Source organism: Saccopteryx leptura, chromosome 2, assembly GCF_036850995.1.
Source record: "Saccopteryx leptura isolate mSacLep1 chromosome 2, mSacLep1_pri_phased_curated, whole genome shotgun sequence".
NCBI classification, from domain to species: domain Eukaryota; kingdom Metazoa; phylum Chordata; class Mammalia; order Chiroptera; family Emballonuridae; genus Saccopteryx; species Saccopteryx leptura.
The window spans coordinates 362,060,587-362,080,580 of NC_089504.1; the positions used below are offsets into that span (position 1 = coordinate 362,060,587).

Sequence of the window (19,994 nt, forward strand, 5' to 3'; positions counted from 1 at the left end):
CAGCCCCACCTCCAGCAGCGGAGCCTGGCCAAACCTGCAGAAGACGCCTCCCAGGGACAACTGCCGCTGGGCCGGGATGACCTTCGCTCCCCGGCCACTCTCTTTAGGCGTGGGGCACCGAACGGCAGCCAGGCCACCAGCTGCAGTGGACAGGAGGAGTGAGGCAGCGTCCAGGGCATGGGAGCTAAGGGCCAGGGGCAGTGGCCAGCCAGCCGGCCCCTTCACTAGTGAGGAGAGAATCAGAACACCTTCTGAGCGAGAGCTGTTCGCCTTCTGAGCCCAAGCCTGCACACAGGACACTTCAAACGGGGCACCTCCCCTCCCCGGAGGGCACCCTTAATAATGTCAAGACTGTGGGCCAACAGTAACTGCGAAGAATGTCCACCGATGTTTCTCATAGTAAACTATTGAAAACAAACTAAATATCCAATAGTGGCCATTTGGTTCAATAACTGACAGAGAATAACAAAAAATAAAGTACTCTGCAGCTACAAAATATCATATGCTTTGAAGGGTGTTAAATAGTATGGGAATATACCTGTGACATAACACTACTAATAGAAGGTAGCTCACAGAGGGAAACTTATAATTGGTCTTATATAAACATAAAGAAAAGAGGCCCCACAGCAGTGGTCCCCAACCCCCGGGCCGTGGACCAGTACCGGTCCGTGGGCCATTTGGTACCGGTCCACAGAGAAGGAATAAATAACTTACATTATTTCCATTTTATTTATATTTAAGTCTGAACAATGTTTTATTTTTAAAAAATGGCCTGACCAGGCAGTGGCGCAGTGGATAGAGCGTCGGACTGGGATGCGGAGGACCCAAGTTCGAGACCCCAAGGTCGCCAGCTTGAGCGCGGGCTCATTTGGATTGAGAAAAAAAAAAAAAAAGCTCGCCTAAGGTTGCTGGCTCGAGCAAGGGGTCATTCGGTCTGCTGTAGCCCCCACGGTCAAGGCACATATGAGAAAGCAATCAATGAACAACTAAGGTGTTGCAACGAAAAACTGATGATTGATGCTTCTCATCTCTCTCCGTTCCTGTCTGTCCCTTTCTATCTCTCTCTCTGACTCTCTCTCTGTCTCTGAAAAAAATAAAATAAAATTTTTAAAAAATTTAAAAATAACCAGATTCCTTCTGCTACATCTGTCTAAGACTCACTCTTGACGCTTGTCTCGGTCACGTGATATATTTATCCGTCTCACCCTAAAGGCTGGTCCGTGAAAATATTTTCTGACATTAAACCGGTCCGTGGCCCAAAAAAGGTTGGGGCCCACTGCCCTAGAGGACACAGATCCCATAATGAATGGCAGTTAGCGCTACTTTAGCAGTCAGGTGTTTTTTTCCTCCTGGAAGCTTTTCTATAATGTTTCTTTTTTTTTTTTTTTTTCTTTCATTTTTCTGAAGCTGGAAACAGGGAGAGACAGTCAGACTCCCGCATGCGCCCGACCGGGATCCACCCGGCACGCCCACCAGGGGCGACGCTCTGCCCACCAGGGGGCGATGCTCTGCCCATCCTGGGCGTCGCCATGTTGCGACCAGAGCCACTCTAGCGCCTGAGGCAGAGGCCACAGAGCCATCCCCAGCGCCCGGGCCATCTTTGCTCCAATGGAGCCTTGGCTGCGGGAGGGGAAGAGAGAGACAGAGAGGAAAGTGCGGCGGAGGGGTGGAGAAGCAAATGGGCGCTTCTCCTGTGTGCCCTGGCCGGGAATCGAACCCGGGTCCTCCGCACGCTAGGCCGACGCTCTACCGCTGAGCCAACCGGCCAGGGCCTCTATAATGTTTCTACATAGAGTACCTATTGACTGTGCAAAGCGTGACACCAGGAGCCCTTCTTAGAATTTACAGATGGCCAAAGTCTTGTAATGCTACCGTTGATCCATGACTTACTTTGACCCAATCACTCTGCTGAACTATCTGCATACGCTGTGTTTTCTCAAACTTGATAGCGACGCTGCGACGTCGGCACTGTTCCTACTTGCAAACAAGCAAACTGAAGGTCAGGGCGGCCTTCCCTGGAGCTACTCACCTAGGAAGTTGCTTAGAGATGGGATGTAAACCCACATGAGTCTTCCGAAGCCTACGCTTTCTTGACTCTGTCTCCCCTCTTAAAATTATACAAACATTCCCAGAAGAATTGGGTGGATTGATCTTCTTCCAAGCAGTATCGTGGGGACAAGAAGGGAGCTGGGGGCTGTGAAAATAACATTCATTAAAAGAGGGGACAAGTATTCTCCTCCTCATTTATCACTAACTCACTGAAAAATCCTGCCACCCCCTCAGTGTCCCTCATCAGTGTTTTTCTCTAGGTCTGACACAGGAATAACAATGTACCTAACACAAACTGTTCACAACGGTTCTAGGGGGAAAAGAGAGAGAGAGAGAGAGAGAGAGAGAGAGAGGAGAGCCATGCAAAAAAAAAAAAGTGTGCTGAAAATATGAGATTGTGACCACGTTGGGCCGAAACTCACAGACTGACCCTTCCTTTTCTAAGTTTTGCAGTTACGACTTCAACAGAGAAGGACGCAGGAACAGCTGGCTAACCGAGGCATCCTACCACGTGAGTAGCTGCGTCTTCGCCTTAGTGACGGATTCCCTTGTTTGGGACACTATGGGGGTGGGGGGTGGGGGGTGGAGCCCGCGTGTGATTTGGGAGCTGGATGGCACCTCCGAGGTCATTTTGTCTAAGCTCCGTGCATCTTCACAGCTTCCATAGCACCAGAAACGTCAGACCCGGGAGGCTGTGTCCCGGATACCGCTCACGCACAGGGTGGGTGGCTCCCGAACATTTCAGTGTGGTGGGTTTGGTTTTAGGGTCAACACTGACCGTTCACGCTTCTTACTTTCAAAAAGGGATAGAATCCCTCTTCTCTCCAGAAGCATTCATTCATCGCTTCATCTTCTTCTCGCCTCCTGGGTTGCACTCCTTTGGGACGCTCCGCGTCCACAGTGACTTGAACTTTGTCCCCTGCTTTCCCTCTGGGTTGCTGAGTAGCAACACCGTTCTAGCATAGATGGTAGAATATTGACTTACCGGCCATAATTTGGATCAAAGAAGAAGGGTTAGCATATTTTTTAAAAAGATATATTTGAATTTTTTTTTTTTTTACCAGTTTAGCAATTAAAGCTAACTTTTGGTTTTCTGTAGAAAGAGAGAAGAAGAAAAAAAGGTTTTCTGGATGGATGAAGTCCCAGTTCAAGCTTTTTCAATCACAGTTTCTAGCTCCCTCCCCCAAGAAAATTTAAAAATTAAGATTCATAATGACTTTTGCAGAAATCCAGGTCCCTGCTATGACCAGTCCTTCAGGGTTTAGTGGGAAACAAGTGGAAATGTGTCCTTGGTAAAATGTCCCGCAGGGGGTAATATTAGAGCACTATAATTTAAGATCTAAACATTCTGAGTATTATTCTGTGTTCAGAGCCAAAAGAGAACTAAGAATTTTTCAGGCTTTGCCTTTGTATTGCAAAAGGAGCTTTTGGTTCATGGCTAAACCCAGCCAACAGTCAACAGCGGATGAGCTTAGAGGGGAACAGCTCTCTCTTTTTTTTTTTTTTTTAGAAGTTTGCTAAACACGAAAGAAACAACTCACCCTGTCATTTAAAAACCGCTTAAATAACATGTGCATAACAGGACGAGAAACCAGCATAGCACGCCTGTGTGTGGCCTCGTTCCTTTGAGTCACACTGCTTGGGGACATGCTCAGGACAGAGGAGAGACCCAAGGTTTGCAGACTTCAGGTCCACTCAGTGACAGACGGCTTCACTGGGGGCTGACGAGGTCAGTCTTTTTGGGAACCCCGCCACTAAATGTATAAAATCTGATTTGCTTAACCATTATCTGAAAGAGTTGTTCACTAGGACTGAAGGAAAGGGCGGTCCCCTGGGGACCCTTTCCACAGACCACAGTCTCTACACCCTGCGCCACTGATTGGAATAGTATTAACCTAATCTGTGCCCACACTGGGGTTTCTTTGTCGTCCTTCTAGAAGGGCAAATGGAGTGGGCAGACCCAGGACTGTTAGGCCCCCTCCAGCTGTTTGCAATAGATTTAACGGTCCACCCATGTGCTTCAATTCCCTGAGCCTGAATCTTGCAGCTTGCATTTGGATGAGAGTAAACTTTTCATTTATTTATTTTTTTTGAGGTTAATAGGATTAAACTTCTGGCAACCACTAAAACCACCCAATAAGATAGGAATTAACCCTGTGTTCCATTATTAAAATAACAGCTCTACGTCACTTGGGTAAAGCAATTGTCCATTTGTCAAACTGTTCTCCAGGAGTTCCGGAATCAGATAGCATACAAACGAATGAAATACGGCTTGACAGTATTGTATCCGTGGCTCATTGCATCGAGATAATGACAGGGGTGGGGGGGTCCTAGGTATAAGAAAATGACTTTTTTTCTTTTTTTAATATAACAAAATGATAAAGGTTAATTCAACAGCATCAGTTTTCCTTAGTCTTCAGACCCCCCCCCCCCCCCGCCCCCAATGCAGCTTTCCAAAGGGGTAGATTCTCCGCAGGGAACATGTCTGAGCCATAGCAGGCCCAGCCAATGACCAAGTCCCCTGCAGGACCAGCCCGGAAAAGCTTGACAACACAGCTGTTCTCAGAAAGCCAGACCAGGGAGGAATCCCTTCACCTGTCAAGAGATGGTGGGTAGGGAGGAGAAAGCCCGCCCCTTCAGCCCGGTCAGGGATCACAGGTACGGGCTGATATAATACCTGCAGTGTGTTTACTCACCTAAGGGCACGAACTCGGTTCAAAGCAGAGGGCGCAGGACGGTGTGCCAGGCAGCTCAGACACGGACCGGGGGCACGGCTGTCTTTCGGGGAAATTCAAGGGGTCAGGAGAAAGGGTGAGATTCCAGGTGGAACCTGTTCTGTCCCCAAGAGGGCTCTTTCTTCCTTCCTTCTTTTATCTGGATTGGTTGAAACGGAATAAGAGAGAGAAGGTGGAAGGCAGAGGGTTAGGCTGGAGGGAAGAAAAGTTGATAATCCGAGCGATCATCTCATTGTGTGCTTTCCAATTTTATTATTAATTGTTGAAGGTATAGTGTGTGTGTGTGTGTGTGTGTGTGTGTGTGTGTGTGTGTGTGTGTGTGTTGGCTGAAACAAGGGAGGGGCCTCTGCCCATTTCCTCAGCCCCCTCATCCCACCCCACGGCCCCAAGTACCATCCCCAGGGCGCCGGTTCTCTGCAGAGCAGAGTCGGAAAGTCACTGGCCTCGTCCACGCCCCACGGACTTTAATAAACTGCGGTTGAGGAGGCCGAAGACATTTTCCAAATGTCCCAAAGCCGAGTCCCCAAACGGTTCCAATTGCTGCCAATCTGAATTGTGAGAGTTTAAGTGCTGGCAAAATAAAATTATTAATAAAAATCACCCTCTCTCGATAAAATTTGAACTATTTGCAATCTCCCCCCCCCAAAAAAAAATTTCAAAATGTTATAAATTGCCTAAATTGAAAGCTGATGGCCAAGTGAATGGTTAACTGTTCTTCTGTTATCCTGGTATAGCCCTGCTGTGTCTAGCTGGTCAGCAGACACGCCTGCTACCCTTCGGCAGAATTAGTCTTGACTTTTACACGAGGTGACAAGGTGTATGTCCTCCTAGCGGGCATTGGAGCAGGAGCTGGGGCCTGAACCTGTGTCTTCCAATTCCCACCCACCTGGGGCTCTCTTCTTGAATATCCAAAAGAATCATGGGAACTTTAAAAGCACTTGAGTTTCTACTACAATGCATTTTGTGGCCACACACACACAAATTCAGTTGCATCGATAGGAATGACAACCACAAACTGATAGTCTTTGAGGTGGCTTCAGGTTCTACACCTTACTCTGTGCCTCACGGTGACCGAGAGAGCATGACAGAATGTCACTGACCCAGCCACGTGGCAGCCCTCACTTCCACTGCATGCCAAACTGACGGTTCGATCGTCAGGTCTCTCCCCTGGCTGACTCCAGGGACCCCTTCCACGCGTAGTTTTCAGCTGACCAGTGCAGCTAGTCCAAGGGGGTTTCATTCCTTCCTTGTCCCTGGCCGTGCACCCTGCAGGTTGTGGGTTTGCCAAAGAGTAGCCAGGAGTTCACAGCCACCAGGGACAAACGACTTCACATGTTCCCCTGTAACCACGTCACTAGGCGGTTACTTGTTTCTTACCTGGACGCATTACCGGTTTAGGATTTTCCCCGGTGGGTGCTCTGAATGCGGTTTAAAGGCCTGTTCCTTGACCTTTAGACAAGGAGGGCGGGGCTCTGAGGCCAGCACTGAACTCCTACAATAACTTGAAACAGAGTGGGAGGGGTCTCGAGCCGCGCGCACGGACCTCCCCCAGGTTCTATGACTGCTTTTACATGTAGGATATCCGCTGTGAAATCCGCACTTTAATCTAAATGGTCCTTAACACCTTCGTGAAGTCATGTTCTTGCAGTCAATTGAGGGCCACGTAGGCATATTTAAGAATGCATTGTTTGGACTTATTTCCAAACTCTGATCTCGTGAATCTCAAAACAGGGATTTCAAATTGCCTGTGTTGTCACCGCCAACCAGAACTCACAGGGGAGGGCTTCCCTGCCCCCCTCCCCCTTGCAGAGGACATCCAGGTTCTCTCTTCTCGTGGCTGTGTGGGAGACAGAGCTCGCCTCCTCTCCTTGCAGACCCACGGATCTGCCCATCATTCCTCGTAGGAACAAAGGGTCTCACCCGCCATGCGTGCTCTCGGGCATGGCTGTACAGGGCAGAATCTGAAGCATCACAATTTTATTCCAAGCACTTCGGAAAGCTTGGTGCAGAAGGCGGACCAGCTCTGTGGATCAGAGACCGTGAATGGTCACACCGCGATGTAGTAAACATACTGACTCTCTGCCCCAAGGGAGGCCCAGGGGAGCACAGAGGAGTCAGACACAAATTCTGTTTTGAAGCGCTTGCGGTCTAGTGGGGGCCCCTTACCTAACTGGTCCTCAGGAACAATACTGGACAATGTTACATCACTGCCATGGGGGTGGGGATCTGGGAAGATCGAAGGAAATAAATGACTTTTTCTTTCTATCTCTCACGGAGATACAATGATAAAAGTGGGGGCTCATCTAGAGGAATCCAAGGGCGAGAGAACAGTTAGTTCACTGTCCTGCCCACAGGGGACGAGATTAGAGCACTGCAATGCACTGCGGAGGAGGCGGGGTCCAGGGAGGCTGTGGCTCCGCCCCCTCCACAGAGACTTCCAGAAAGCCGCTGCTGGCCAGGACAGAAATGCCTGGGCCGCTGGGTTCCACGGTCCGGTCCGGTCGCCTGCGTCAGGGACTGCGAAGCTGCGAAGAGCTGTCTGTGAACGCTGCCGCCTCTATTTGTTTTGCAGACTAAGCCAAGCCAGCGGCCACCCACTTCCCTACTGCAAAGCCCCGGTAAATCCCCGAACTCTGTGCCCCCCTCCTGCATAGCGAGAAGAATGGCGGGGGCAGCTCCTGCACCCACACCACGTGCAGCTTCGTGATAGTTTTGAGACGTTGACCGGGCAGAGCCTTTCTTTTCTTTCTTCTCCCGTGCATCCATCTGACTTGGCTTCTCCTACAGCACCGTCCCTACCACACACCCTGCTGGCTGTTTGAGCAGAACACGGCACAAGGGTTTTCATCTGTCTGCCTCTTCCCTCCTTCCTAACGCCTCCAATTCAGAGATAGAACAAGGCACCCGGTGGGTTTCCGTGGCAAACCCACTGAAGTCAACAATTCCAAATTCCCTAGTCCCCTTCTCCCCTCTCCCCTTTTCCTTCCACATTCTGGTTTCTTACTCCTACAGTGGTCTTCAAACTTTTTATAAAAACCGCCCACTTTTGCAGTGTTGGTCAACCTGGTCCCTACTGCGCAACCAAACAGCGCTGCGATTGGCCCACCATGAAAGCTGGACCGCCCACTAGTGGGCGGTAGGGACCAGGTTGACTAGCACTGCAAAAGTGGGCGGTTTTTATAAAAAGTTTGACGACCTTGGCCTCCTTTGAATTTGTGTCTTTGTAGCCTTCTTTGCGAGGAGAAATTCTGAAATGTTCCCAGATGTTGCATCCCCTTCTCCAAGGGCTCAAGCCAGGTTTTAAGTATCAAAGAGCTACCTTGGGAAGACCCTCCCTCTCCCTCCTAAGACGGTCCTTTGGTTCCCGAATTGATGACGGATTACCAACCCCAGGACAGAATGGAATTTCCCAAGTGTGACCACTTCTGCATGGCACGGTGACAGCCACACAGCTGAGCCATCTGCTGGGCAGGAAAATACCCCCGATCTCATTGGTCTGTACGAGTGAGGCACAGCGAGGTCCAGCTTTCCGAAACCCATTTTATAGGCGGGAGACCGAGAGCTCAGGAGGGCTTGTCGGCTCGCTTCCAGGGTGTGCCAGAGAGAGATGGCGGAGCAAGAGCAGAGCCTAACAGATGGCTCCCCAAGGTCCAGTCAGCCAACACTTCTTTAATTAGACTGATCCCTGCCATAGAATGAATGTTTTCATAGTTTTGTCTTCTTCCCAAAGAACCTTACCTATATGAATTATTAAGGCCTATGTCTGTCTTTGATTAACTAAGCTCACCAACCAGTGAGGACGACCAGTACTAATGGAACCAGGTCATTATGCATCTAGGCAGTGGCAGTGAAAAGTGACAGTCCCGTGTGCCTAAGCAGACTTTTCCCCTTCTCCAGGGCACACATACCCTCGCCCGTCAGCTTTTTGAGACACTGAAATTCACTCCTGGAAACCATGGCTTCCTTGTTGAACTCCCAAGGGCCCTAGAGCGGAGCCCACTGGCCCGTAGACTTCTGGAAAAGCAGTTCTCACACCGGGGCTCAGCTTCCCCTGGAGGGCCCACACCTCTGGAGCTTTGGATGCTGTCGGTCTGGGGTTCGGGCCCAGGAATCAGCATGTTTGACAGGTGTCCAGGTGACATTGTCAGGGTGCAGCGTAGAGCGACACAGGGTCCCCTTCTTACCTTGGGTTATTTTCCTGAGCTTGAAGAAAGCCAAGGTGTGTACACAGCTGACCCGGTGAGCTGCAGCTATAGGGACAGGACTAGGAAATGCCCGTCACTGAGCCCCGAGGTGAGCACATAGCTTACCTTGTGAAAAGGGGTTTATCTTCCTCCAGGTGGGGCGGGGGGGAGGGGCGGGGAATCACGTTAGGTGTGAGGCCGATGGAATTTACAACTGTCGTTTAATTTGAAATCATTGATTTAGTGGTTTTTCTTTTTTCTAATTTAGAATTTCAAACTCCTTTTCGATCTTATATGTCAATGTCCCCTAAATACAAAATCTTGCCTTTTGATATTCCCAGGGTTGGCAGCAAAAGAGGTCTTTTATGTGTGGCCCGAAAAGTGAGCTCGGGGGGCAGTGCATCATGGGCTTTGCTGGCCCTCTGTGCAGAGCAGGGGAGGCGGCGGCTATAACCCACATTGTTTTGGAGTCACTGAAAAGGCCAATGTCCGTGGCAGAGTATTTTTCCACAGTGTGACCTCAAGCCAGTGCCCCATATGACAGCCCGTAAGCCCTGAGGACAACAGCTTGCGGTTAGAGTACGCTGACCTCTTTGGCTTTCTTCCCAAGTCCTTCTTGCTAAACACACATAGCTTCTCCCACCCTGGGTGAGAAGGTTCCAGAAGACCTCTGTGCTCTTGGCATCAGAGAACTGGGCTGTGCGAATCATTTCACAGGGGAATTGTTAACACCCACAAGTGATGAATTATATAGCTCTACACGCTAAGATACAGGGAGGGCGACGTTTCTTAGAACAATTAATAACCCCGCTGAAGACAATGGCAGGGCCTCGGGGATAAAAGAATTAGATCAATTCCACCGCCTCGTCTTAAACCCCATGAAAGTCAATTGAGTTCAAAATGGAAGTGATACCTCAAGATGCCTTCACGCTCTTCCCTTAGGGGCTGTTCTTTTTTTTTTGTTTGTTTTTGTTTTTGTTTTTGTTTTTGTTTTTGTATTTTTCTGAAGCTGGAAACGGGGAGAGACAGTCAGACAGACTCCCGCATGCGCCTGACCGGGATCCACCCGGCACGCCCACCAGGGGCGACGCTCTGCTCACCAGGGGGCAACGCTCTGCCCACCAGGGGGCGATGCTCTGCCCCTCCGGGGCGTCGCTCTGCCGCGACCAGAGCCACTCTAGCGCCTGAGGCAGAGGCCAAGGAGCCATCCCCAGCGCCCGGGCCATCTCTGCTCCAATGGAGCCTTGGCTGCAGGAGGGGAAGAGAGAGACAGAGAGGAAGGGGGTGGGGTGGAGAAGCAAATGGGCGCTTCTCCTATGTGCCCTGGCCGGGAATCGAACCTGGGTCCCCCGCACGCCAGGCCGACGCTCTACCGCTGAGCCAACCGGCCAGGGCCGAGGGGCTGTTCTTAAGGAAGTGGATGTGTTATTCTTTTTAACACATCGGGCCACACTCAGATCAATTCCTTTTCTGGATTATAAATGATGAAACCACACCCGTCTAGAATAGCTGCTTAGATAAACACCACCGTGTGGGACACAGGTGAAAACCAGATTGTATGAATCCACCAGAAAGGGCCCACCGGACATCAAGCGGGGGGCCGGGGTGGGGGCGGCATCTGGTTGCCTAGGGAAACGGGAGTTGCTTTCAGAGCTCCAGCAATCTAACTCACAGCCCATCAGACGCAGGTAGAGGCCAGCTTCCTTACTAAGGACGGCGGCCAGACCCACATCAGCGGAAATGCGTGAGCATCACAAAGGGACGGCACACTCCACCAGACGCTGTCTCAGGGCCACCGAGTCAGGACAAGAGTGGAGGGAGGCATTGGAAAGGGCATGTTTGGCACAGAAGCCCCTTTAAAGGGTGAAAGCGGCCAAGAAGAACTGGTGTTAGTGGACTAGGAAGTGTGATGTTCAAGCTACACATTTCCGTTTTCTATGAGAAGGGAAGCCTCTTCATCTGCTCGGAGAAGGGAGGAGAAGGGGCTTCTCTGGGACACTGGCCCAGGCAGCCAGTGGGGACCATTCTGCACGGGTTTTTTTTTGGGGGGGGGTAGCATTGTTAGTGCTGGGGAGAGGCCGGCAGATTTAGAGGGAGCAGGCGTAGGACCTTCCCAAGCAGTGTCCTCAATAAAGGGTAACATAGTCGGTCAGCCACCAGGAGGGCTAAGTGTCCAGCACAACCTTTTGCAAATTACTCAGATTTTGCATGATCTTTTTTTTTTTTTTTTTTTTGTATTTTTTCTGAAGCTGGAAACGGGGAGAGACAGTCAGACAGACGCCTGCATGCGCCCGACCGGGATCCACCCGGCACGCCCACCAGGGGAGACGCTCTGCCCACCAGGGGGCGATGCTCTGCCCCTCTGGGGCGTCGCTCTGCCATGACCAGAGCCACTCTAGCGCCTGGGGCAGAGGCCAAGGAGCCATCCCCAGCGCCCGGGCCATCTTTGCTCCAATGGAGCCTCGGCTGCGGGAGGGGAAGAGAGAGACAGAGAGGAAGGAGGGGGTGGGGGTGGAGAAGCAAATGGGCGCTTCTCCTATGTGCCCTGCCCGGGAATCGAACCCGGGTCCCCCGCACGCCAGGCCGACGCTCTACCGCTGAGCCAACCGGCCAGGGCCTTTGCATGATCTTAAGGACTGAATGAGGTACGGGCACGCGCGCGCGCGCGCACACACACACACACACACACACACACACACACACACACGGCCCCAAGCGCCAACAATCTAGCCAGAAAACCAAGTTTTTTCTCCTGGCCTCCTGGCCGCAATTTGGAAGCACATTTCATTGCCTGTAGCTTAACAGTGGACACCTGCTGGAGTCATGTTACAGCTGCGGACCGTGTGACCCCTCAGCTTGTTCAGACTCACACAGGACAATGCTCAGTGCCGTTTGGGAACCTCGGAGCCACCTCGTCACGTACAACGACACGTGGTCGTGGCTCCTGACTGGGGCTGTTCCGGGGCGCCAGAGGAACGGGCGGAAAAAACGTCACGTTTTACGGCCCGACGACCTACTACTGGGCTGCGTCAGAAGAGTTGAGTGAGTGGTCAGGAGGAGAGGGGAGAGATTGCCGGCAGGAGGAGAGGGGAGAGATTGCCGGCAGGAGGAGAGGGGAGAGATCGCCGGCAGGGGACGGCGGAAAGGAAGGAGGCTGGCCTCAGTCGAGGTCGCTAGCAGCTCTGCGGGCTGTGCCTGACCAGCACCCGTGCCCCCTGGTGGTGAACACCTTGGACACACAGCTGTAAAGAAGTTAGGTTGTCAGAGGACTTAGGCTCCACAGCCCTCACTGCGTGACCCTGGGCCAGGCCACCTGACTTCTGCCAGCCTCCATGTCCCCATTCTGCTGCGTAGGGTGGGAGGAGTCATGTGTCGTCACCTCCGAGGTCCCTTCCAGCCCTCCAAGTCTGATTCTGTGCTTCCACTCAACACTCCCAGTCGCATGTCCCCCCCCCCCCCCCCCCCGGCCAGCCAATGTGCCACCTCCGAGGACGAGTCCCTTCTTACCACGTGGGGCCTGTCCCACAGACGACCGCTTCCACCCGGTCCTGCACTTAAGGGCAGAGCAGAGTCAAAGAGGGTGTCCCTCTCCCCAGCCTACGCCCGCCGCCCCCTGAAACTAGAGCGTCACTTCTGTCCCCAGGTCCCCACAGGCACCCCCTTGTGTTTCCCCGGGACCTTGGAATGCCCTGTCACCACCATTTCTCTTCCTGTCGCACCTGCCTCTGCTGCTTCCCCGTTTTAGACCTAAACGCCACCGTCCTCTGTCTCCTCTGGCTGTGGGGAAGCTGGTGTCCGCCAGCCCTTTCCAATTGCTTGCGGGCTAACAGCGGCGACCGCGTCCGTCCGTCCTGTGCACGGCTCCAACAGCGCACGCGCAGACGCACAGCACTGCAGCGCGGGGCACCCGCTCACGTGTCTGTCTGTCTTTCTGTTTCAGCACTGAAAAGTCCACCTGTATTCCATGAGCAAAGGAAACATTTGGATAGTGACAAGGTAATTTGGGGGCAAACTGCCCTTCTTGCTGTGAACTTAGACTCCAGGGTTTTGGTCTCTGAACGCTAAGTGTTGGCTAACGCAGGTAGAATTTCTACAAGAAACCCAACCACCCCCTCGTGCCGGAGGGAGGCTTACTCCTGTGAACTAAAAACTGTGAAAATAGAATCAACTAGGCTAAAAAAAAAATTTTTTTTTTTTTTGACAGAGACAGAGAGAGTCAGAGAGAGGGACAGATAGGGACAGGCAGTCAGGAAGGGAGAGCGATGAGAAGCATCCGTTCTTCGTTGCAGCTCCTTGGTTGTTCATTGATTGCTTTCTCATATGTGCCTTGACCTGGGGGGCTCCAGCCAAGCCAGTGACCTCTTGCTTGAGCTCGACTGCATGTGGTTGATAACAGATTTTATTCTCTGTTTGTGCCGACAGACTGGAGACACCTTGAAACGGAAGGTCAGAAGCAGGTTCGACCGTGCTGACCTGGTTAATATGTACATACTCCAAGGTAAGGCCACCTGGGACCAGAGACCAGGACGCCCGCCGAATGTGGGCTATTTCGCCAGAGGTCTTTATCTAGGTGCAATCGCTAAGTCCTCTTAGAAAGTCACTCTGCCATTAGAAGTGAGTACTTTTGAGCCATCCCCTAGTTGTTCTAGGCCATTTACGCAATCAAATTGGGAAGCCGTATACTGGCTACCAAGGTCTCAGACTTGGGTTCCAAGCCCAGCTGCACCACTTTCCAGCTCTCTCTGAGCACCCAGGGAACATCCAACATGTGTCAGATTCCTCTAACATGTGTCCATCCTTCAGCCCAGTAGTAAATGTCTAGTACAGGCACACCTCAGCGACATTCCAGGTTCGGTCCCAGAGCCCCACAGTAAAGCAAGTATTGCAATAAGGTGAGTTGTAATCTTTTGGGTAGTGGAAGGTCTTGCCTTCGATTTGTAAGAAAGGCAGTGTCACCTGACCAGGCGGTGGCGCAGCAGATAGGGGGTCGGACTGGGATGCGGAGGACCCAGGTTCGAGACCCCGAGGTCGCCAGCTTGAGCGCCGGCTCATCTGGTTTGAGCACAGCTTACCAGCTTGAGCCCAAGGTCACTGACTTGAGTAAGGAGTCACTCGGTCTGCTGTAGCCCCCCCCCCCTCGGTCAAAGCACATATGAGAAAACAATCCATGAACAACTAAGGTGCTGCCACGAAGAATTGATGCTTCTCATCTCTCCCTTTCTGTCTGTCCCTATCTGTCCTCTCTGTCTCTCTCTGTCTCTATCTCTCCCTTTCTCTCTCTCTCTCTCTCTCTCTCTCTCTCTCTCTCTCTCTCTCACACACACACACACACACACAGAAACGTAGTGTTGATGAAGCATGAGTCAGCAAAGCGCACTAAAACAAGATACGCCTGCGTTTCTTCTAAAGCAGGGGTCTCAAACTCAACTCAGCATGTGGGCCACAGAGCAAGATCACAGCCGTTCGGCGGGCCGCACTAGGTCTACAAAAGGCAACTGTTACACAACACTTTTCTCACTGCAGTTGAAAACAAAAAAAAAAATCAGTACAACAAGCACAATCGTACATGCAGTTTACTCAGTGTCACAAAATGACCAGAAACTGTAGTTCACATCACAACTGCTGTTAACTAAGCTAATATCTAGCTAGGATGCTAGAGAAATGAAAAATACAAGTAGGCCCCTAGGCTTACTTAATTTTATCCAAAATATTTTGAACTTTGTGGATTAGTCTGTGGGCTGCACAAATTGTTCGGCGGGCCACATGCGGCCCGCGGGCCGCGAGTTTGAGACTCCTGTTCTAAAGGAATTAACCCACCATGCAAAGATCTGGGTACAGAGATGTTCGCTGTGGGATGACTTAGGTAGTGAAGTGTTGCGAACAGTGGAATGTCCGGCAGTGTGTCCAGCAGTGACGGGTGAGCTGAACAAATTCTGTGTCAGCCATACAACTAAATACCTTGCAGCCGCTACAAAGAAGGCTTTAAAAGAATAGTGAGCTAATGAGAGAAGGCTTACAAGATGATGTGTGGTGAAAAAAATAAACAAAACAAAACTATATTTGTAATCAAATCCAGGGAAAGAAAACCATGCACAGAAACTATATTTACAGTCAGAGTCTGCGATGAAAAAACAATAGCCCTCACAATAAATAGAAATAATTAAGGAAGATGCCTACCTATTAAAGGATTTGAAGGGAGGGGTTTCCTGATCCTGCCCGCACGTCGAGGGCTTTGCAGGCACAACTTCTAGACCAGCCTGGCCTGTTGCAACAACAGGCGTCCCTAGACCTCGGCTTCATCAAGATTTCTAGGTCAGACGCCAGGCCAGGGTTAGCAGGATGAAAACAACAGAGCATCGGGGTTGAGAGGCTTGTCTATAAACGTCTCACCTTCTAAGCTTGCTCAGTGGGGAGCACAGCTGCAGCCTCGTCAGGAATCTCAGCAGCAGGTTCTGCACTCGAGCGGCCCCTGGGTGACTGGGTTCCCCTCCAAGTTCAGCCGGCTCTCCCTGACAAAGGAGCGCAAGGGTGACTTAGGGTTCAGCTAGTGACCTTTCTCACCCTCCAAATGACCGTACTGCATGTTGGATACATTCAATTTTTTTTAAAAATCCCTCTGTTTAATTAAATAACTGTGTCAAAATAATCTTTTTTTCTTTTACGACTTCCTTGGATATATGAATCAGTTAGTATCACATTGACACATATAAAAGCCTTTAAACAATCATACTACTATAAATAATAATAATAATAATAATAATAATAATAATAATAATAATAGATCATGTATACTGCTGACTCAGTCTGTGCCAAGAAACAGACAGGGCTCTGCGTCCAAACGTCGCAGCTCAGGCGCAGGGGGCAACGGGGGCCCGGTGGGCGGCTGGCTCACAGAACCACCACACTGTACATTCGTTCCAGAAATCCTCACAAGGCAACGTTTCTGTAACTTTTCTGCACACTGACTCTGTCTTTCTTTGGAAGTGTTCAGTCGTCGTTGCTAAAAATGTGAAAGGATGATGATGATGATGATGGTGGTGGTGATGATGATGATTGCAAAACTATCAGGATGGTGCAGTCCAGTATGACACGAGGCTTTGGTTGCAAAAGTGAAACAAGAACAATAACCTCGGGTTCCAGAGCTGATCCTGTGGGCTTCCCCCCCTCAGCTTCCACAGTGGAGAGGTCCATTCCAACCGCCCCAATGAAGCTGAAAAGGGCCCGGCTGGCGGATGATCTCAACGAGAAAATCGCCCTCCGGCCGGGGCCGCTGGAGCTGGTGGAGAAGAACATCCTGCCCGTGGACTCCGCTGTGAAAGAGGCCATAAAAGGTAGTGGAAGAGACGGCGTGCCCCTTGCCTGTGCCCTGAGATCCGCGGGCATGCTGGGGCCCCGGGGGTGAGGGGCTCTCCTCCTGGGTGAGGGGCTCTCCCGGGGTGAGACTCAGGGTTGCTGTCTGGAATGCTCCCCCCCCCAAACCAGAGCTCCTAGGAGAAACGAACGGATCCCCGCCCACCCACCCTCCTTCCAAGGTCAGGGACACCTAGATGAAGGTCGTTCTGGTGGCGCAGGTTGAGGACTTGACTGGGTGTGACCCTCCAAACCGCTCGACAAGGTTGCCTCACTGAGGAGCCGTGTCCACCTGCAGCCTTCCCCTTGTAGAGGGGAGTGGACTGGCAAAGCGGAAAGGGCTGAATCCGAGCCCAGGCTGCGTGCTGTTCGTGGGGGCTCTCTCTAGTTACTTCACCTCTCTCAGATGAAGACAACAGTACCTCCCTACCTCCTAGACTCCCAGAGCAAAGTTCAAGCTACATCAGCACGGGACAACTCTTTAACAACACTCATATGTGCTAAACAGTTGTACAAATACTTAAGGAGGAGACACAAACATTAATTCTATTCGTGAACTGTATAAAATCATCTTGTAGAGTAGACCCTATTGAACCATTGAGAGCAAATGGACCCCAATAACCTGATCATACTGAATCCGCTCATAGAGGTTTTGGGGTAAAACTTGGGAACACGATGATAGAAGGAAGAAAGGGGAACTTCATGTTCTTGCAGGCAAACTTCCTTTCTTCCCGTTATGCTCACGAAGAGCTCTGAGGATGATATATTTAATAATCCGGAGACATTTAAATGTTTCAACACATGGTCAACAAGTGTGTATGAAGACATTGTATGGAACACTAAGTTTATTATTACACTTATCATTAAATGTGTTACTCACAGTCTAAAATCACCCAACCATTCAAAGGCCACAGGAGTTTTGTATTTGGAACCCGTGAATATGAAAATATCAACTCTAAGAGAGACAATAGGCTACCTGTCAGTGTCCCCGAAACATGCCGTTGTGGTTGAACACATTCCACACTCTCTCCCTTCATGCTGGGTCCCCTGGGCCTCCGAGTGTGGACCAGTCTCCTCGACCACACCCCTTCTCCCTCTGTACTCCGACAAGGTCTAGGGCAGGAAATGCCTCCATCGGGCACCTCTCATCACTTCTTTGAACATTCTCTTCCATGCATGTGAATTCACTATTGATTTTTATATGCTCGGCCAAAGATCTCATTTTCATTTGCATTCTTTGGTCTACGGTGAGATTCCATTTTTCTATGTGATTTTTTGTGTCATTGGCGATCCATGGCTGCTCTTTTTTTTTTTTTTTTCTCCCCTGCTGGGTATTTTCTTCCCTTACTGCTTTGTAAAAGCTACTGATATGGGGGGAAACCACCCTCCATCTGTCGTCGATACTGCCATCCTCTTACCATTGTGTCCTGGGGCTTTTGTGTGTGCGTGTAGAATGGATTGTACCTGTAAGCAGTTCTTAATTTCTATATGGTTAAGTCTATTCATCTTTTCCTTTGTGGTTTCTGAAGCTATTTGTTGAAAACATGTTTAGCTCAAGGGTATAGTCATTCTCCTAGACTGTCTTCTAATGTTTCCATGCTCGACTTTTATATTTTAATCCTTAGTGCATATAAACATTTTTAAGAGCATTGTTGAAGAGAAAGAACTCACTTGGGTTTTGCACGGTTTTATGGTTCTATTTTATGAGCTCTTTTGTTCCCATCACCAACGGGAATTTCTCTAGGCCCTCACCTCATAGAGAATATCAGCTTTGACTATAAGTAGATGTTCTAAGGCAGTGTTTCTCTACCCTCCTCTGCTAAGAGTAGCTTGCAAGATAGATACTTTTCCATTACACTTGCTGAAAGTCTTTTTATTTTATTAGTGGTTATTATTACAAAGAAGCAATTCATGAGTTTGTTCATAAACGGTTGGTTTCTTATCTTTCTTTGACTTCCTTTCATTTTGCGTTAAGCCAAGTCCGTTGAGCAGGTGAGTCCCCGTGGTGAGAGCTGAGGGTCACGATGTCGGCTGCCTTCACGTGCGGGGGTGGGGAGAATGGAGGCAGAGGGGTGGTTAACAGCCTTGCACCCATTCCGGCAAGGAGTCGGGAGGGCACGGACCGGAGTATGGCCACGGTCGGTGGAGATAGGTAGGAGGCAACAACTCTGAGGGCTGTTAGAGGTAATAATAATGAGCAGGACATGAAGCTGCTCCAAGGCAGGAAAGGAGAAACGGGGTTCAAGGCTGGACTCTCGGTCACTTCGCCCACAGAGCCGTTGAGTTATCTCCTTGTGCCTCAGCTGCTCCTCTCGAAAACCCCAACGATCATAATGACTTTCTCATTGGTGCTTTCTTTTTTTTCAAAGTGGATTCTATTTCAAAATGTATGTAAAGAATTAGCTAGCGACATGCCAGCACGTTAGTCTCCTTTCTGACCTCCAGGACTTTTACACCCGGCAGGAGAAGAGGCACGGAAGGAGGAAACCAGTACTCCTTGCGCTGATTTCTGTGAAGGGAACAGATAAGAGACACAGTGGGAATGTGCAGGTGTGCACCTAGCCAAGGCATCCGGGGACACGTGACTGCTTACGTGACCCCTGAAAGGAGAGGACAGAGAATGACAAGGACCGAGAGGTGGCCAGGGTCAGGTTATTAGGGCATTTTTAAATTTTTCTTAAAAGCCGTAGATGGGTTCAAATTTCTTTTGTCACTTAAGGGGGGGACCATTAAGCACTCTTATAATTACCCAATAAGGGGAACCATAATTTAAAATACTAATAACAAGCAGTGGAGAGCCATTGGAAGGGTCGCTAATGGGTATCAGAGCTGTGCCTTGTGTGTGAACAGGTGCAGATTTTGCACGCAGAAAAACTTGTCTAGCTGCAGCGGGAAGTGGCTCCAGTAGACATGAAGCAGAGTTCAAGAGCTCTGTTAGGACACAGACGGACTTGTTTAGTACGAGATTGATGAGAGCCTGAAGAAGAGTCATGGCTTCAAGTGTGGAAAAAAGAGGATCTGAGAGGTCATTGGTTTTGCATGATTAGGTCATCTGTAGACCAGTATATCGATTTGGACGAAGGGAAGGGTCAAAGACGACACCACGGTTTCTTCTTGGGGTGGGGCAGTTGGGTGAATGGCAGGCATTTCTCAAGGTAGGAACTATGAGGGGAAGAGCAGACTTGGGGAAAGAAGACAAGTTCTTGTTTTAACTCTTGGATTTGAAAGGCTCACTCACAAGAACTCCGTAGGCAGGGATTAAGTAAGCAATGGGTTCTGTGAAGCTAGGATTCCGAAGAAAGCAAGCAGTGGTCTAGAGGTGTAGACTTGGGCAACGTGAGTGTGTGTCATCATCTGAACTAACGGGCTAGGTAAAATTGCCCTTCCATTCATTTATTTCTTAATATTGAGGGAGCATCTGCAATGTGTCAGACACTATTCTAAGTGCTCGGGATAGTTCAGTGAACAAAACATGCGAAGATTTTTGCTCTTACACCTTATATTCTAGCGGGGAGACATAACCAATAAACAAAATCAATAATTATGAATCATGATAAGAGATGATAAGTGTAAAAAAAAACAGAAGCAGTATAGGGTACAGAAGACTCAAGAGTGCCCGCTAGCGGGGCGTTGGGGGGAATGGAGGATGTAGAGCAGGGGTCCCCAAACTACAGCC

The 19,994-nt window shown here is 50.1% G+C and overlaps 1 protein-coding gene across 5 annotated transcripts in view; it reads left to right on the top strand.

Annotated features, from left to right (window-relative positions):
- Positions 1-19,994, top strand: part of MYOCD (myocardin) — an 89,299-nt gene that overhangs the window by 28,846 nt on the left and 40,459 nt on the right. For 3 of the 5 annotated variants that reach the window (XM_066364905.1, XM_066364906.1, XM_066364908.1), the window contains exons 2-5: positions 2,495-2,560; positions 12,909-12,964; positions 13,391-13,466; positions 16,138-16,299. In XM_066364905.1, coding sequence (XP_066221002.1) covers positions 2,495-2,560; positions 12,909-12,964; positions 13,391-13,466; positions 16,138-16,299 — 360 coding nt within the window. Of the gene's footprint in view, positions 1-2,494; positions 2,561-7,356; positions 7,403-12,908; positions 12,965-13,390; positions 13,467-16,137; positions 16,300-19,994 lie in introns of those variants that run through there. The other 2 variants (XM_066364909.1, XM_066364907.1) reach the window with 2 other exon arrangements.